At 45.2% G+C, this 16,204-nt stretch overlaps 1 protein-coding gene across 7 annotated transcripts in view; it reads left to right on the forward strand.

Annotated features, from left to right (window-relative positions):
- The window catches only part of WDR20 (WD repeat domain 20), a 66,591-nt gene continuing 50,823 nt past the window's right edge, over positions 437 to 16,204 (forward strand). For 5 of the 7 annotated variants that reach the window (XM_018066266.1, XM_018066260.1, XM_018066261.1 and 2 more), the window contains exon 1: positions 437 to 753. In XM_018066266.1, coding sequence (XP_017921755.1) covers positions 505 to 753 — 249 coding nt within the window. In that variant the 5' untranslated portion in view covers positions 437 to 504. The remainder of the gene's footprint in view (positions 754 to 16,204) is intronic. The other 2 variants (XM_018066264.1, XM_018066265.1) reach the window with 1 other exon arrangement.

Consider the following 16,204-nt stretch of genomic DNA (forward strand, 5'->3'; position numbering starts at 1 on the left):
ACGCGCCGACCCCGACTTGCGGGCTGCCGAAGAGGCTCCCTCCTCAGCCCCTAAAGGTCTCGGGACCTCTCGGGGCAGGGCCCGAGGCAACTGAGGAGGCCGTCCCGAGTTTCCCTCAGCGCCGCCGACCGCAGCCCGGGCGCGGCTTCCGCTAGCCGGCTCAGTCCAGTCAGCCCGTCCGCCCCTCCACCCGCTCGTCGACCCCCGCACACCCGGGACCAGAACACCTGCGCGGCTCTGAGGTCGCGCGGAGGCGGGGGGAGGAGCCTGCGGACGCCCCGTCGCGTGGAGCGCGCCAGGTGAGCACGCCTGCGCAGTCGGGCCGTAAACAAGCCCGCCCCTTCTCCTCGCCGGCCTCCGCGGGGCCGGCTCGCGGGTGGGAGGGGCCAGAAGGAAGGGGCGGGGGCGTGGGGGGGTGGGAAGGAAGAGCGAGAGCCCCGGGACGGCGCCTGCGCAGTGGGCGTGATCCGGGCACTTAGGGCAGGATGAACGCTGCTTTCCAAGATGGCGACGGAGGGAGGAGGGAAGGAGATGAACGAGATTAAGACCCAATTCACCACCCGGGAAGGTCTGTACAAGCTGCTGCCGCACTCGGAGTACAGCCGGCCCAACCGGGTGCCCTTCAACTCGCAGGGCTCTAACCCTGTCCGCGTCTCCTTCGTAAACCTCAACGACCAGTCTGGCAACGGCGACCGCCTCTGCTTCAATGTGGGCCGGGAGCTCTACTTCTATATCTACAAGGGGGTCCGCAAGGTACCGACCGGGGCGCCAGCGGGACTTGGCCCCGGCGTGGGCAGAGGCCGGGGGCAGGGCGGTGACAGCGGGGGGCCGGGCTGGCCGCCGGGGTGGCCGCCGCTCTCACTTTGGAGTGGGCCGGTAACTCCACCGGAGTGCTCCTGAGGAAGGGGGGATTCGGGAGGAGGAGGGCGGCGGCGGCGGGGGCGGTGGCGAGGGGCCGCGGGGTGCGGGGCTCGGCCCGGGAGGCCCCCGGGAACGTGTGGGGCCGGCTGCCGCCCCTCCGGCAGGGTTTGTCAGGTTTTGACACGGCCGGGGAGCCGGGCCTGCGAGTCCCCGGAAGAGGTGGGGTGGCCGTCTGGTCGCGGCTCGGGCCGCCTCGCCTCCCGGGGAGGGTTGCGAGTCCGGCTCTGAGTGAGAGACCAGGGGCGGCTGGACGCAGATCTGTAAGGCGGAACCCGGCCGGGAGGCGGAGGACTCGGTCAGAAATGGACCGGCTCGGCACCAAGGGCCGCCTCACCTGCTGCCGCACCGCCACTCACTAGGAGCCTCTTCGGCTGTTAACACTTGGCCGTTTCCAAAAAAAAGAAAAATCATCCGAGGGAGGCCGGCTGTCACTTGTCTCCGCGGAGGGAACCTTCCTCCTGAGAGATTGTTAAGGTAGGGCTCATCTTGTCCCTTACAGTATGGAAAGGGCTGAGGACCACACTTGGGAGTGGAGGAGATGTTTTCAGTGAACTGAGCTGGTTCCTAGGGATGCTGTATGAGCGTGCCCAGATCCATCCTCGTCCAACAAGTCAGACTGTATGTGCCCAGCAAGGGAGGGTATGCCTTAAAAGCTGCTTCACAAGAACCAGTATTCTGGGCGGGCGATTTTAACAGTAATTCTCGCAAGCATGTAATCATCCTCTTAAAGTATCTCTTTGAAAGAAGCAACTTATTAGAACTTTTCTTTCATTGGCTACATAACTGTGTTCTCATTGAGAACTGCTTACTTTTGAGATACGCCGTCTGGGAGTTGACTCCTGGAAAAATGAGGAAATTAATGCCCCTGCCGTCCCCGCCAGCACCTGGGCGTGGGAAAAGGTGTTAACAGATTAATTTATAAATGGTCGGTTAGTGTGAAAATAAATTGTATGCATTGAAGGGTGAACGTTTCCCCGGATATGCTGTATCCAGAAGCGGTGGGTTTTTGCTCGGCTGCACGGTCTAGGAATGTGGCAGTGGTACCTCGGTGGAGCAGGTTGTCTCCTTTGTTCCAGGTGAGCCTGCCTGTTGGTGTCTGCCCTAAGTGTGCTTCTGTGTTTGAGGTATCCTGTTATAAATTACCGGAGGTAAAGCGCTTGACTTTGCTCTCTTGTAGAATTGGAGAAGTCTGAAGTAGTTAGTAGTCTAGGAGTTGAAGTTTTTAGTCCTGCCCTCAACTTTGTCACTGACTTGTTGGGTGACCTTTGACGAGTTACTCAACTTCCATCTGCAGCTCTTTAAAAGAGAGTATTTCAGTACAGCTGTTGTGATTTTTAGTATTATGACTATAATGAACTTTAAAGGCGCGAAGCATTCAGTAGATGTAAAATACAGTTCGAATAAGTGTTAAGAGCATCTGTCAAACAGGAGCGTTTATCTTAACATTGATGCAGTGACTGAAAGGATCAGCTTTTTCTCTGAAAATAAGTTTAGAATTTTAAGTTATTAAATTGATTTACAAAAAATTTTTTAAGTGCCTAAAAGCTAAATATATTAAGTTACTAGTGTAGACATTACCTTAAAAAATTTTTTTTTCTTTTAAAGTATACTGTTTCTGAAGCATTCTAGTGGCAAGCTGTATCTGTACCTGGTAGCTCTGGTTGCATCATAAAAATAGGTCTCTTGGCTGGAAGTATCATAATGGTGCCTACTTTTAGTCCTACTCAATGAAGGATGAATTAGGAGATCTTTTCAAAACTACACAAAAAATTATTTTAAACAAGACAAATCTTAAACATGTAAATTTGCCTTCAGCTGTGTAATTTACTTGAGCGTATTAACTTTTCTGTAAAATTTCATTTTCATGTGGTGATATCTTGTAGATACATTTGCATTATATGTTGGACATTTAAGCTCTTTTCTAGCCACTGTAATTTTTTTTGAAAAGCATGTCCATGAATGAGTTTGCATTTATTTTTATTTCTGAGTATAAGTGATTGTTTTTATGACTGTTTCTGATTTTAAAATATAGCAGATATTTTTCCTTAATTAAAAACCTTAATTAAAGGTGGATTAAACCTTAATTTAAAAACTTCAAATTTTACTTTTTGGGGTTAGGAGTTATCTGTTTTTGACATTTTGTTGTTTTGACTTAAAAAATTTTTCCTTTGGGGCATATAAAGTTTTACAACAATTAATCATCATTTACATAATTTAGAAGATTTAAATTGGATGAATACATTCAACTTAAATCTGACTGGATCTTTTATGTTATTAAAGTATAGTTGGTTTATAGTATAATATTAGTTTCAGGTGTAAGGCATAGTGATTCAGTATTTTTACAGATGATGCTCCATTAAAAGTATAAGATAATGGCTGTAATTCCCTGTGCCATACAGTATATTCTTGTTTCCTGTTTATTTTATGCATCGTTTGTATCTCTCATCCTGTACCCGTAACTCGCCCCTTCCACCTTCCCTCTTCCCTTTGGTAACTGCTAGTTTGTTTTATCTGTGAGTCTGTTTATGTTTTACATAGATGTTTGTTTGTATTATTTTTTAGATTCCACATATAATATGTGATGTCTTACAATATTTGTCTCTTTCTGACTTACGTCAACAAGTGTAATATTCCCTAGGTCCATGCACACTGCTGCAAAACTGGGTCTTTTAAAAACCTTAAATTGTGAACTCTGTACTGTCATTCCTGAAAGTAGGGGTGGAGTCCTGGAGAGAGAGAGTAGATGAGGAGATAGTGAAAGACCTAGCTGAGGAGTGTGATCTTGGCCCCTTGAAAACACAGGTCAGTTGCTAGAGCTGAAAGGGACCTTCAGTTTATGGAGTCTCACCCCTTTGGAGAAAGCCAAGGCTAGAGAGGATGTGCAAACTGTGAATCAGTTTTTTTCTCGAGGTAAAGAATTCATGACAAAGAAGCACAACTGAATCTAAGCAGCTGTCTCAGTGAGAAGAGACCAATCTAGCTTTTTGGTTGCACAGATAACCGTATACTTCAGGCTTTTCAGAATTTACCCCAGCATTTTGCCCTGTGTAAGCTTATTGAATCTTGCAATCCTGTTAGGTAGATGAACATCATTTCTTTTTGGAACCAAAGTTCCGAGTAGGGTTTCTTGTGTGAAAACATCTAGTTTTATAAATTTATTTTGCTGAACTAAAAATAATATGGACACTGATTTAATATTGAGGGTAAACTCATTGTTTCAGCAAAGATTTAAGTGACTACTATGATAATAATTCTACTCGGCACGGTAACGTGGGATACCCAAAGACAAGTGAGACCCTACCATTCTCCCCAAGAATTTTCAGCTACTAGCTTTCTTTATGGCATTCTTTGGTTTCTTTTTTTTAAAAAGAGGTTTTAGGATACAGATGCCAAGGTACTGGGCTTGTTGTACCAACTCTTTGATTTTATGGAGATCTGTTTTAGCATAAATGAGAATGCCACCACTCAGATCCCTGCTTAAGCGTCACTTCTCAGCATATCCTTCTTTGAATTCCCAGTCTAGATCAGTTTTCCCCATCATATGTTTTTATAGCATCCTATACTTTGTCTTTCTAGAACTTTTCTCAATTTGTAATTCTCTCTTCTAGAAACAAAGCTCTCTTAGAATAGGATGTCTTTCTGTTTTCTCTGTCTTCCTACATGAAGTAGACCCCTACAGTTAAATTTGTTGAGTGAATGACTGGGAAAAGTGTCCATGTCCATCTATGTCCTACTTTAAAAAGATCTTCAGTGACTTCCCTAGCAGTCAAGTGGTTAAGAATATGCCTGGCAATGCAGGGGCCCTGGGTTCAATCCCTGGTCCAGGAACTAAGATCCCACGTGAACTGGAGCAACTTAGCCTTCGTGCCACAACTAGAGAGAAGCCTGTGCACAGCAACAGAGGATCCTGCGTGTGGCAGCTAAGACCTGATGCAGCCACATACATTAGTTTAAAGAAAGATCTTTAGGTGCTGGAAGATGTATTCAGTTTCAGGCCCCAAATTACCAGGTATCTGTAGTAGCTCATATCTTTTAAAAGACATTTTTATTTTTTTTAATTAAAAAAAAAACAAAAAACTTTTTTTTTTTTTTTTGCTGGACTACACAGCTTACAGATTCTTAGTTCCCTGATCAGGGATTGAACTCAGGTTTCCGGCAGTGAAAGAGCCGAGTCCTAACCACTGGACTGCCCAGGGATTCCCAAAAGACATTTTATTTTATTAAAACCTGAAAGTACTTTTTCATATTTCTTTTTATTTATTGTTTATTTGGCTGCACCGGTTTTAGTTGCAACAGACTGGGTCTTCCATCTTCACCGTGGCGTGTCGCAACCTGTGAGCTCTCAGTTGCAGCACGTGGGATCTAGTTCCCTAATGAGGGATTACATCTCGGCCCCCTACATTGAGAGCTACCAGTCTTAGCCACTGGGCCACCAAGGAAGTCCCCTCAAAAGATGTAAATGTAAATTATTGTTAGTTGGTAACAAATTTATCTCTAACTGGGAAATTATGTAGCAAGAGTAAAGTGGTGGAAAGCGGCCAAATGGTGTAGGTTACTTTTGATCTGCTTCTGTCAAACCATGTTATCTACCAGACCTATGTGCTGTCAGACAACTTTTCAAATTTTTAAAAAATATTTTATTGAAGCATAATTGATTTGCAGTGTTGTATTAGTTTCTGGTCGGAGAAGGTAACGGCACCCTACTCTAGTACTCTTGCCTGGAAAATCCCATGGACAGAGGAGCCTGGTGGGCTGCAGTCCATGGAATCACTAAGAGTCGGACACGACTGAGCGACTTCACTTTCACTTTTCCCTTTCATTCATTAGAGGAGGAAATGGCAACCCACTCCAGTGTTCTTGCCTGGAGAATCCCAGGGACAGGGGAGCCTGGTGGGCTGCCGTCTGTGGGGTCGCACAGGGTCGGACATGACTGAAGTGACTTAGCAGCATTAGTTTCTGGTATACAGCAAGGTGATTCAGTTACACATTTATGTCTATATACTTTTTCATATCCTTTTCCATTATGGCTTATTATAGGCTATTGAATCTAGTTCTCTGTGGAGGACCTTGTTTATCCTAATTTATGCCTTCCCAACCCCCTCTGTAAAATATTGGTTTGTTTATGGTTGCTCTGGGCCTCTGTTGCTGTGCACGGACTTTCTCTAATTGCTTTAAGCAAGGCTGCTTTCTAGCTGTGGTCCTCTGGCTTCTTCTCCTCCTCTTTTCGCAGAGCGCGGGCTTTAGTACTTGCGGCTTGGAGGCTTACAGCGTGGGGGGAATCTTCCCAGACCAGGGATGAACCCACATCTCTGCCTTGCATTGGCAGGCAGATTCTTAACCACTGGGCCACCAAGGAAGTCCTCCTCCTTTTTAAATGGAATCAAATAAGTTTTTAAAGCTACACACAGAACTACTTAATATTCAAAGCAAAGAGCCTTTACATTTTGCCCACCATCTTAAGATTCTGAGCCATAGATGTACTGTACAGAGATTGAAACAATTCCTACAAGAGATGAAAAGTAGAATTAGATGGTGTCCAAGGCCTTTTCAGTAAAGAATCTGCCTGCAGTTCAGGAGGCCAGGGTTCGATCCTTGGTTCGGGAAGATCCCCTGGAGAAGGAAATGGCAACCCACTCCAGTATTCTTGCCTGGAGGAGTCTGTGGACAGAGGAGCCTGGCGGGCTGCAGTCCATGGGGTCACAAAGAGTCGGACTAAGCGACTAACACACATACAAGGCCTTTTCAGTTCTTAAGATTGTATGATTCTGTGCTCAATGAGTTTTGAATGAAAATTTGTCTGTGTATTAGGGAAATGTCTTCCTGACTTGGATTCATTGCCTACTTTTTGAATGAGAATTGGGAGGAGTGGGATGTGTAGTGAAAGCAGGTTGAACATACAGTGATCCTAGGTCTTTATTGCTGGAAAAAGCTTGGGTACTCACCATGCTGAGATGAAGCTGGGGTCAGAAGGTCAGTTAATAATAATAGCCAAAATGTTTTTTGAGATGGAGTTATCCAGGAGAGTTATGGGTTGACTTGAGAGACAGTGAGTGTTCCGTATAGGAAATAGCAAAGTCTCTTTGTCAAAGACTGCAGGACCGCCTGCTGGTGACCAGGGCTTTAGTGTGGGAGGGTGGACTACATGCCTGTCACAGCTTTTTATCCACAGACTAGGGTTAGATACTGTGGCTTCCCTGATGGCTCAGACGGTAAAGTGGCTGCCTGCAATGTGGGGGAGACAGGTTCAATTCCTGGGTTTTAGATACTAGATTGCTCTAAAGAAGGTTATGTTCACACCTTTCTCCCCATTTGTATTTTCACACCATTCTGCTCCCCATTTATTATTTAGAAGAGGCTTAGAAATTCAGAATTTTTTTATATCAAATTCACTTTGAGAAATGTTATACTTCGTTTAGTAGGGCACGTATGGAATTGGATGGAAATCTTTTTTTTTCCCCATTAAGGCCACTTAATGACTTCTGAAGTATTCATATAAAGATTAATTTATTTGATTGTAGAATCATCTATACTGAGGGGGAAGCGTGTTAGTTTATCGCCTAAAGCAGGCTTGAGAAACTTGCACGTGATACCTTGGTTCCCTTGGCCTTGAAGAGGAGGATGGTGCTGGTACTTGGAGAGGCTCATGGGTGGATGTGAGCCATGGGGTGACGCTCCCAGAGCATGTCAGTGAGAGCCGGGAGCTAGGGTGAGTGTCATCCTTTCAGCAGGTATTTGTGGGCGCACCTCCCAGATATGTGGTGCTAGGTCTGTTTCTGTTGTCGTTCGGTTGCTAGGTCACGTCAGCTCTTTGAGACCCCATGGACTGCAGCACGCCAGGCTCCCCTGTCCTCCACTCTCTCCAAGAGTTTGTTCAAACACATGTCCATTGAGTCAGTGCTGGGTGTAGACAAAGTCTATGCCCTCAAGAAACTTATATCACCTATGTGTATTATCATTGAGTTAATCATCTAATAACTTTAAGTGTTTATTGTACTCTGGTAAAAACTTGAGCAAGAATCAAAACGTAGTGGATTTTGTCGCTGACTGGCTTGGCTATAGGTCTAAAGAACCAAAGTAAATGTAAAGATTTTCATAGTCTGGTATTGTCTGAGAGACCATTTTAATTTATATCTCAGCTAGGTTAGTTTGTGCAGAAATATGAGATGTGGTCCTATTTGTTATTTAGGAGTAGGCATCAAAAATAGAAATAACTTTATTTGGCAGACATTCTCAATTTTAATTTTCAGTGCATTTAAAATTGAGAGTATCAATGACAGATTATCCTCTGAACATTTACCATCTGTTTTTCATAATAGAGTTCAAGATATGTCTTGTTTTGAAAAAAATAATCCTCATTCATCAAGCGTTTTTTGCTGAATTGCTATATACAAGTTATTACTATCTGTTGTGGGTGACGTGAAGGTAAATTAAGAAACTTGCTATCTGTACGGAGCTGGTATTTTTGTCTTGATGATTGCTCGGCACACGGCGTGAGCAGTACACGAATCCAGTGGAATTTGGGGCGAGGGTGAAGTGGAGGAGTGTTTCTTAGCCTAGTGGAAGAATTCTGAGTTGAATTTCAAATAGATGATTTGTCCTGAAATGTTGTGTACAGATCACATTTTTGTAAATTCCAAAAAATAAAAAAAGTTTTTAGCCTTATATTTCTAATTTCAGAAATGCTATGTCTTCATTTCTGATTGACCCTTAGCTGGCAGTTACTCTTACTTTTTCTATCCCTTTCCACTCACTGATTATGCTCAGACGGTAAAGTGTCTGCCTACAATGCCAAAGACCCAGGTTTGATCCCTGGGTCAGGAAGATCCCCTGGAGAAGGAAATGGCAATCCACTCCAGTGTTCTTGCCTGGAAAATCCCATGGACTGAGGAGCCTGGTAGGCTACAGTCCATGGGGTCGCAAAGAGTCGGACACGACTGAGCGACTTCACCATCACCATAGTTGACTTACAGTACTTTGTTTCAGGTATTCAGCAAAATGGATGTGTTACGCATGTATCCACTGTTTTTTAGATTCTTTTCCCAGATAGGCCACCACAGAGTATTGAGTAGAGTTCCCTGTGCTATATAAGAGGTCTCTAATTAGCTGTGTTATATTTGGTAGTGTGTATATGTCAATCGCAATCTCCCAGTTTATCCTGCCCCCCAGTCTTACCTTTCAGCATTTTTACCAACTTCACTGCTTCTCTGACAATTGGTAGTTTGTAAACTGACTAATGTCGGTTCTATTTTGTGGTATGGAATTTTAAACAGTAGGGTAGATTGTATTAATACTAAAAACAAGTTAAATCAGCCTGTGCTACATTAAAAAAATCATGTTGTTCTGCTTTGTCTTTTATGTAGTATAGTTGCTTTGCAATGTAGTCAGTCTCTTTGCTTCCCATATTAATTCTTTGCCTGTGCTGGGCCTCTGCTGCTCTCTCTTCCTGCCGTGAGCAGGGGCTGTTCTTCTGTGCAGTGCTCAGGCTTCTGGTTGCAGCGGCTTGTCTTCTTGCAGAGCTCAGGCTCAGCTGTGGTGCACTGGTGTAGTTGCTCCGCAGCATGTGGAATCTTCCGGGATCAGGGAGCCAACCAGTGTCCTTGGCGTTGGCGGGTGGGTTCTTGTCCACTGGGCCACCAGAGAAGTCTTGTGCCACATTTAATCTTGTTTTGTAGCAGTAGGAGAATGTACTTGAAACTGTAGGTTTTTATGAGAAAGAAGCAAGAACCTTTCATGAGGAAGGAATTTTTAAGGTTCTTATATTTTTAAATTAAGAATGGGAATATTTTTCACATATTTTCAAGTAGCCACATTGTAGTTTATCCCTGTGACATTAAGCTGTTTTTCCGTCAGTTGGTTCATAGCCAGGCTCACCATTGCAGGGGGTGGGGTGGGGTAGAGTGGGGTGTGTGTGTATGTGTATGTGTGTTCCTGCTACAACAAAACTGGTCCAGGTGCTCATTCTCTACTTTAATTTTTGTTTCAGAGGCTCTGTCTTGTCTTAATGTTTCATTTAATAAATGTTTGAGTGGTTTTGGGGGCTTTCTTGGTGGGTCCAGTGGTTAAGACTCTGAGTTTGCACTGCAGAGGATGTGGGTTTGATCGCTGGTTGGGAAACAAAGATTCCAGATGCTGCATGGTGCTGTCAAAAAAATTTTTTTTTTGAGTAGTTTTATGTGAGAAGCAGTATACTTGGCTCTCGGAACTCAAAGATGTGTGAGTTGATCCCTGAACCCAGGAGGATTATCATCCAACCAAGGAGACAAGATATTCACACTCTTTCAAGATTCCAGTGCCTGCTCTCCATTGTTGTTGAGACTGAACCTCTGTGGTCAGGGAGCTCACAGTCCAGTAGGATGATACATGGATACATGGCTTGTTCATTCATCTAACATGTATCGGACCTGTAAGCCCAAAGACAAATAAGACATGGTCCCTGGCCCAGCATGGCCGTAACCAGGTGATGAGATTGCTGAACGGATAGTGGTGAGATGTATGGTGTCTGCTGTTTTAGACAGTGTTCACTTACTGGCGCTTTTCTTTTTCACAGCTACAGTGTGAGGCCTGCAGGGTCTTAGTTCCCTGGCCAGGGATTGAACCCCAGGCCCTTGGCACTGAGGACACAGAGTCCTAACGACTGGGCTGCCGGGGAACTCCCTGGGGCTTCTTAATCTGCTTAGAATTTAGCAGGTGTGTCAACCTAGATGGGAAGAAATGTTTTACATCTTTACTTCTAACTGAACTTGTAACTGAGTTTTACTGTGTTCTTCAGTTATGGACACGGGCAACAGATCACACAGTGACAGACCTGTGACTTTATCGCCAGTGAACATCACAGGTGTTTGCATATCGCATTATGGTTGTTACAGACATATCAAGTATCATTTATACTCATCACTTCTTGGCAATCACAGCAGTTAGTGGACCTGCTACTAGAACCCGTTATTCAGTGTGAAATAAACCTTAAAAATCCTAAATTTGTTTACCATAGTGTTACTGTGTTAATATAACCGATCTGCCTGTTTTTGAGTCTTCCTTGCGCTGCGCAGGCTCTTTGCTGCCGCGCGTGGACTTCGCCCTGGTGGTGGCGTGTGGGCTCCTCGTTGCAGTGGCTTCTCTTGTGGAGCGTGGGGTTTAGAGCTCGTGGGCTTGGGAGTTGTGGCTCACGGGCTTAGTTGCCATGGGGCGTCTGGGATCTTAGTTCCCAGATCAAGGGTCGAATCCATGTCGCCTGTGTCACAGGCAGATTCTTAACCCCTGGACCACCAGGGAAGTCCCTCCTTTATACTCTTCTGTATTAAAAACGTTATTATGAGGAGTCCATGGTACAGAAAGTTTTAAGCATCCTGATCAGATAATCTTGGCTTGCCTTGAGAGTATTGTGTGTGATTAAATGTGAGGAGGTAGCTGGTGTCTTCTCTCGGGTGACACCTCGCTCCGTGAAGCGGTCTGTGTGGCGCCTCTGGCGGGTGGTGTTTGCTCAGCTGCTGAGTCCAGGAGCCTGCGTCGGCGGGTCTGTGTGCTGCGTTTCCTCGTCCTCGTGGTTCTCGGCCCTCGCTGCCCTAGATGGAGGGAGAGGCGCAGCACTGCCCCACGAGGTGGGCTGCGTTTCTGTTGGATCCTGGAGCAGATGGTTACACTGTGATATTTCCTTGTCTCAAGTGCAGTGGGAACTTAGGTCTTAACAGGTTACATTTGAACTGAATTCTGATGGGTGGGCGGGCAGAAGACGGAGAGGATTCTGAACGAGGGACCTGGGAGCCCAGTGCCTAAGGATGTGGCATTTGATGGCTCCTCCTGAAAGTGCTGAGCAGCTCCTGAGGTTTGAAACTTGTGCAGGTCTTGGGAGGACAGGATTATCTTCCTTAGTGAGTGACAGTTTAAATGTTGGATATATCCTAGCTTCTAGAACTTTCAGTATGATTTTTTGAAAGTTGTTTTTTTTTTAATTTTACTGTATTTTCATTCTTTTGATACTGCTTCTGCAGGAATGGATTAGTCCTTACAGTTCCTGGAGTGTTGTCCTCTTCCAGGACTCAAGCCATCAGATTGCGTCATGCAGCCCTCGTTGGACTCCCCCACTTTGCTTCAGTTCTCAGTGGTTCTAACTCCTGCTGCCCTGCTGCCCTCTCCAGCACACTCCTTTCTTAAAAGCTGTGACTGATAGTTCTGACCCCCTTTGCCCACACACTCTGTCCTAGCCCTGAGTGAATCCAGTTCTGCAGCAGTTGTGTTGTTATTCCCGCCATCCTGAAAAAGGAAGGGAGAACCCTTTCTGTGCCCCACCCACTCCTGCAGGTTCTTTGTTTGGGGCAGCTTGTTGTTGTTCAGTCGCTCAGTCCTGTCCAACTCTTTGTGACCCCATGGATGGCAGCATGCCAGGCTTCCCTGTCCTTCAGTATCTCCCAGAGTTTGCTCAGACGCATGTCCATTGAGTCAGTGGTGGCATCCAACCACTTTATCATCTGTTGTCCCCTTCCCCTCCTGCCTTCAGTCTTTCCCAGCATCAGGGTCTTTTCCAGTGACTCAGCTCTTCATGTCAGGTGGCCAGAGAATTGAAGCTTCAGCTTCAGCATCAGTCCTTCTGGTGAATATTCAGGCTTGATTTCCTTTAGGATTGACTGGTTTGATCTCCTAGCAGTCCAAGGGACTCAAGAGTCTTCTCCAACACCACAGTTAAAAAGCATCAGTTCTTCAGCACTCAGCGTTCGCTACGGTCCAGCTCTCACATCTGTACATGACTACTGGTAAACCATGGCTTGGACTATACTGACCTTTGTCGACAAAGTAGTGTCTCTGCTTTTAATACACTGTCTAGGTTTGTCATAGCTTTTCTTCCAAGGAGCAAGCGTCTTTTAATTTCATGGCTGCAGTAGTTTTGGAGCCCAAGAAAATAAAGTCTGTCACTGTTTCCATTGTTTTCCCATCTATTTGCCATGAAGTGGTGGGATCGGATACCATGATTTTAGTTTTTTGAATGTTGAGCTTTAAGCCAGCTTTTTCAGTCTCCTCTTTCATCTTCATCAAGAGGCTCTTTAGTTCCTTTTCAGTCTCTGCAATAAGGGTGGTGTCGTCATATCTGAGGTTATTGGTATTTCTTCTGGCAATCTTGATTCCAGCTTGTGCTTCATCCCCCCCAGCATTTCGCATGATGTACTCCGCATAGAAGTTAAATAAGCAAGGTGACAATATGCAGCCTTGACATACTCCTTTCTCAGTTTTGAACCAGTCTTGTTCCATGTCCTATTCTAACTGTTGCTTCTTGACCTGTCTGCAGGTTTCTCAGGTGGCAGAGATAAGGTGTCTGATATTCCTATCTCTTTTAAGAATTTTCTAGAGTTTGTTGTGATCCATACTGTCAAAGGCTGTAGCGTAGTCAATGAACCAGAAGTAGATGTTTTTCTGTAACTCTTGCTTCTTCTATGAGTCAATGGATGTTGGCAATTTGATCTCTGGTTCTTCTCCCTTTTCTAAATCCAGCTTGAATATCTAGACATTCTCGGTTCAGGTACTGTTGAAGCCTAGCTTGGAGAATTTTGAACATTACTTTGCTAGCATGTGAGATGAATGCAATTGTATGGTAGTTTGAACATTCTTTGGCATTGCCTTCTTTGGGATTGGAATGAAAACTGACCTTTTCTAGTCCGACGGCTACTGCTGAGTTTTCCAAATTTCCTGACATATTGAGTGTAACACTTTCACAGCATCATCTTTTAGGATTTGAAATAGCTCAGCTGGAATTCCATCACCTCCACTATCTTTGTTCGCAGTGATGCTTCCTAAGGTCCACTTAACATCGCTCTCCAGGATATCTGGCTCTAGGTGAGTGATCACAGCATCGTGGTTATCTGGGTCATTAAGATCATGTTTTATAGTTCTTCTGTGTATTCTTGCCACCTCTTCTTAATATCTTCTGCTTCTGTTAGGTCCATACCGTTTCTGCCCTTTATCGAGCCCATCTTTGCATGAAACGTTCCCTTGGTGTCTCTGATTTTCTTGACAAGATCTCAGCCCAATTTCTCAGCTACTTCTTGGGCTTCCCTGGTGGCTCAGATGGTAAAGAATCTGCCTGCAATGTGGGAGACCTGAGTTCAGTCCGTGGGTTGGGAAGATCCTTTGGAAGGAGGGCATGGCAACCCACTCCAGTATTCTTGCCTGGAGAATCCCGGTGGACAGAGGAGCCTGATGGGCTACAGTCCATGGGGTCACATAGAGACTGAGCGACTAAGCCCGGCTTACTGGAAGGCTCCTCTAGTCGTCTGGACCCTTCAAAGTGTGGTTCGCAGACCAGCACCATCAGTGTTGTCACCTGGGAGCTTGTTGGGCTTCAGAATTGTGTCCCACTCTAGACTTAACCGAGTCAAACTCTGCCTTTCACAAGAGTCCCTAGGTGACTCAAGGGCTTTCCTCCTGACTCAGTTGGTAGAGAATTCACCTTCAGTGCAAGAGATGCAAGTTCGATCCCTGGGTCAGGAAAATCCCCTGGAGAAGGAAATGGCAACCCACTCCAGTATTCTTGCCTGGAAAATTCCATGGACACCAGCGTCTGACGGGCTACAGTCCATGGGGTCACAAGAGTCGGACACGACTGAGCAACTGAACCACCGGGTGATTCGTGTGCTCGCTAAAGGTGGAGAGGTGGTGGTTGGCACAGCTTTCTCCAAGTCTTCCACTATCTCTTCACACTTAATCCAGTCAAATTATTGTATCTTCCCGCCCTCTGTTGTAAGTGTCCAATTCACTGGGATTTTTTGTTTTTTTTTTTAGTTAATTTACTATGTTGTACAACTATTACTATACTCCACTTTCAGTACCTCAGAGATTGTTTTAAATTTTAATTTTGTGTAAGTTTCAGTTGGAGCTTCCCAGGTGGTGCAGTGGCAAAGAATCTGCCTGCTGATGCAGGAGACTCAGGTTTGATCCCTGGATCAGGAGGGTCCCCTGGAGTAAGAAATGGCAACCCATTCCAGTGTTCTTGCCTGGAACATTCCATGGACGGAGGAGCCTGGCGGGCGCAGTTCAAATGGGGTTGCAAAGAGTTGGGCACGACTGAGCGCACACATAGTCGCAGAGTTCCAGTTCTGCTGCTGCTGCTGCTGCTGAGTCGCTTCAGTCATGTCCGACCCTGTGCGACCCCATAGACTGCAGCCCACCAGGCTCCTCCGTCCGTGGGATTTTCCAGGCAAGAGTACTGGAGTGGGGTGCCATGGCCTTCTCCCTCAGTTATGCTAGGTGAGTAAATTCTGAGGCCTGCTGCACAGTGCAGTGACTGTAGTTAGCAGTACAGTATTGTGTGCGTCAGAATTTGTTAAGAGGGTAGATCTCATATTAAGTGTTCTTACCGAAAAAAACAAAAATGAAGTGACGCAAGGAAGTGTTGAGATGTGTTAGGTGTGTCCGTTACCTTGATTATGGCGTGGTGGTATGGGTTCCTGCCTGCGTCCATGCAGGAATCCCTGGTTCAGTTCCTGGGTCAGGAAGATGGATCCATGGGAGGACATTCTTGGGCTTCCCTGGTGGCTCCGCTGGTAAAGAGTCTGCCTGCCATGCAGGAGGCCTGGGTTCGATCCCTGGGTTGGGAAAATCCCCTGGAGAAGGCTACCCAAGCTCATCAAACTGTAAATGTATAACACGTGCAGTTCTTTGTATGTCAATTATACCTTTATAAAGCTGTCAGAAGTACATTTATTTTTACATTTTAATTATTATTAGTAAAGCATTTACTGCCTCTAATATAAAAACTATAAAATATGATTATGTTCAGAGAACTCTAGCTTCCAATTCTTTCTGACCCCTTACTCCATTCCCTTCCTCTCCCTATAATCATTTTATTCGTTTCTGACCTATCCTTCTGTTATAATAAGAATAAGATGACATTCAAGCAGAGGTCTGAAGGAATTGAGGGAACCTACTGTGTATGGTATTTTGCATCTTTGTTTTTTGCTTAACGATACATACTGGAGATCTTTCCGTATTAGTAAATCGAGAGCTTCGCTCTTTCTCGTCATTGCTTTATACTCCATACTGTGGGTGTACCCTGATTTATTTAACCAGATGACTCTCGACTCTTCATGATTTTAAGTTACAGGTAAGGATGCAGTGAACAACTTTGCATGTGCATTAATTTGCAGGGAGGCAGGTGTGTTTGTAGTATTTCCAGAAGAGATGCTTCTGAGTCAGAGGGTAAACCTGGACATGTTTTTAATGAATGTGCATGTTTTCCATAGGTGTCATCAAGCCTCTATAGGGAGGGCCTGTACTGATTTATACTGTAGCACAGCCTCAC

This window comes from Capra hircus, chromosome 21 (genome assembly GCF_001704415.2).
Source record: "Capra hircus breed San Clemente chromosome 21, ASM170441v1, whole genome shotgun sequence".
In the NCBI taxonomy this organism is placed as follows: Eukaryota; Metazoa; Chordata; class Mammalia; order Artiodactyla; family Bovidae; genus Capra; species Capra hircus.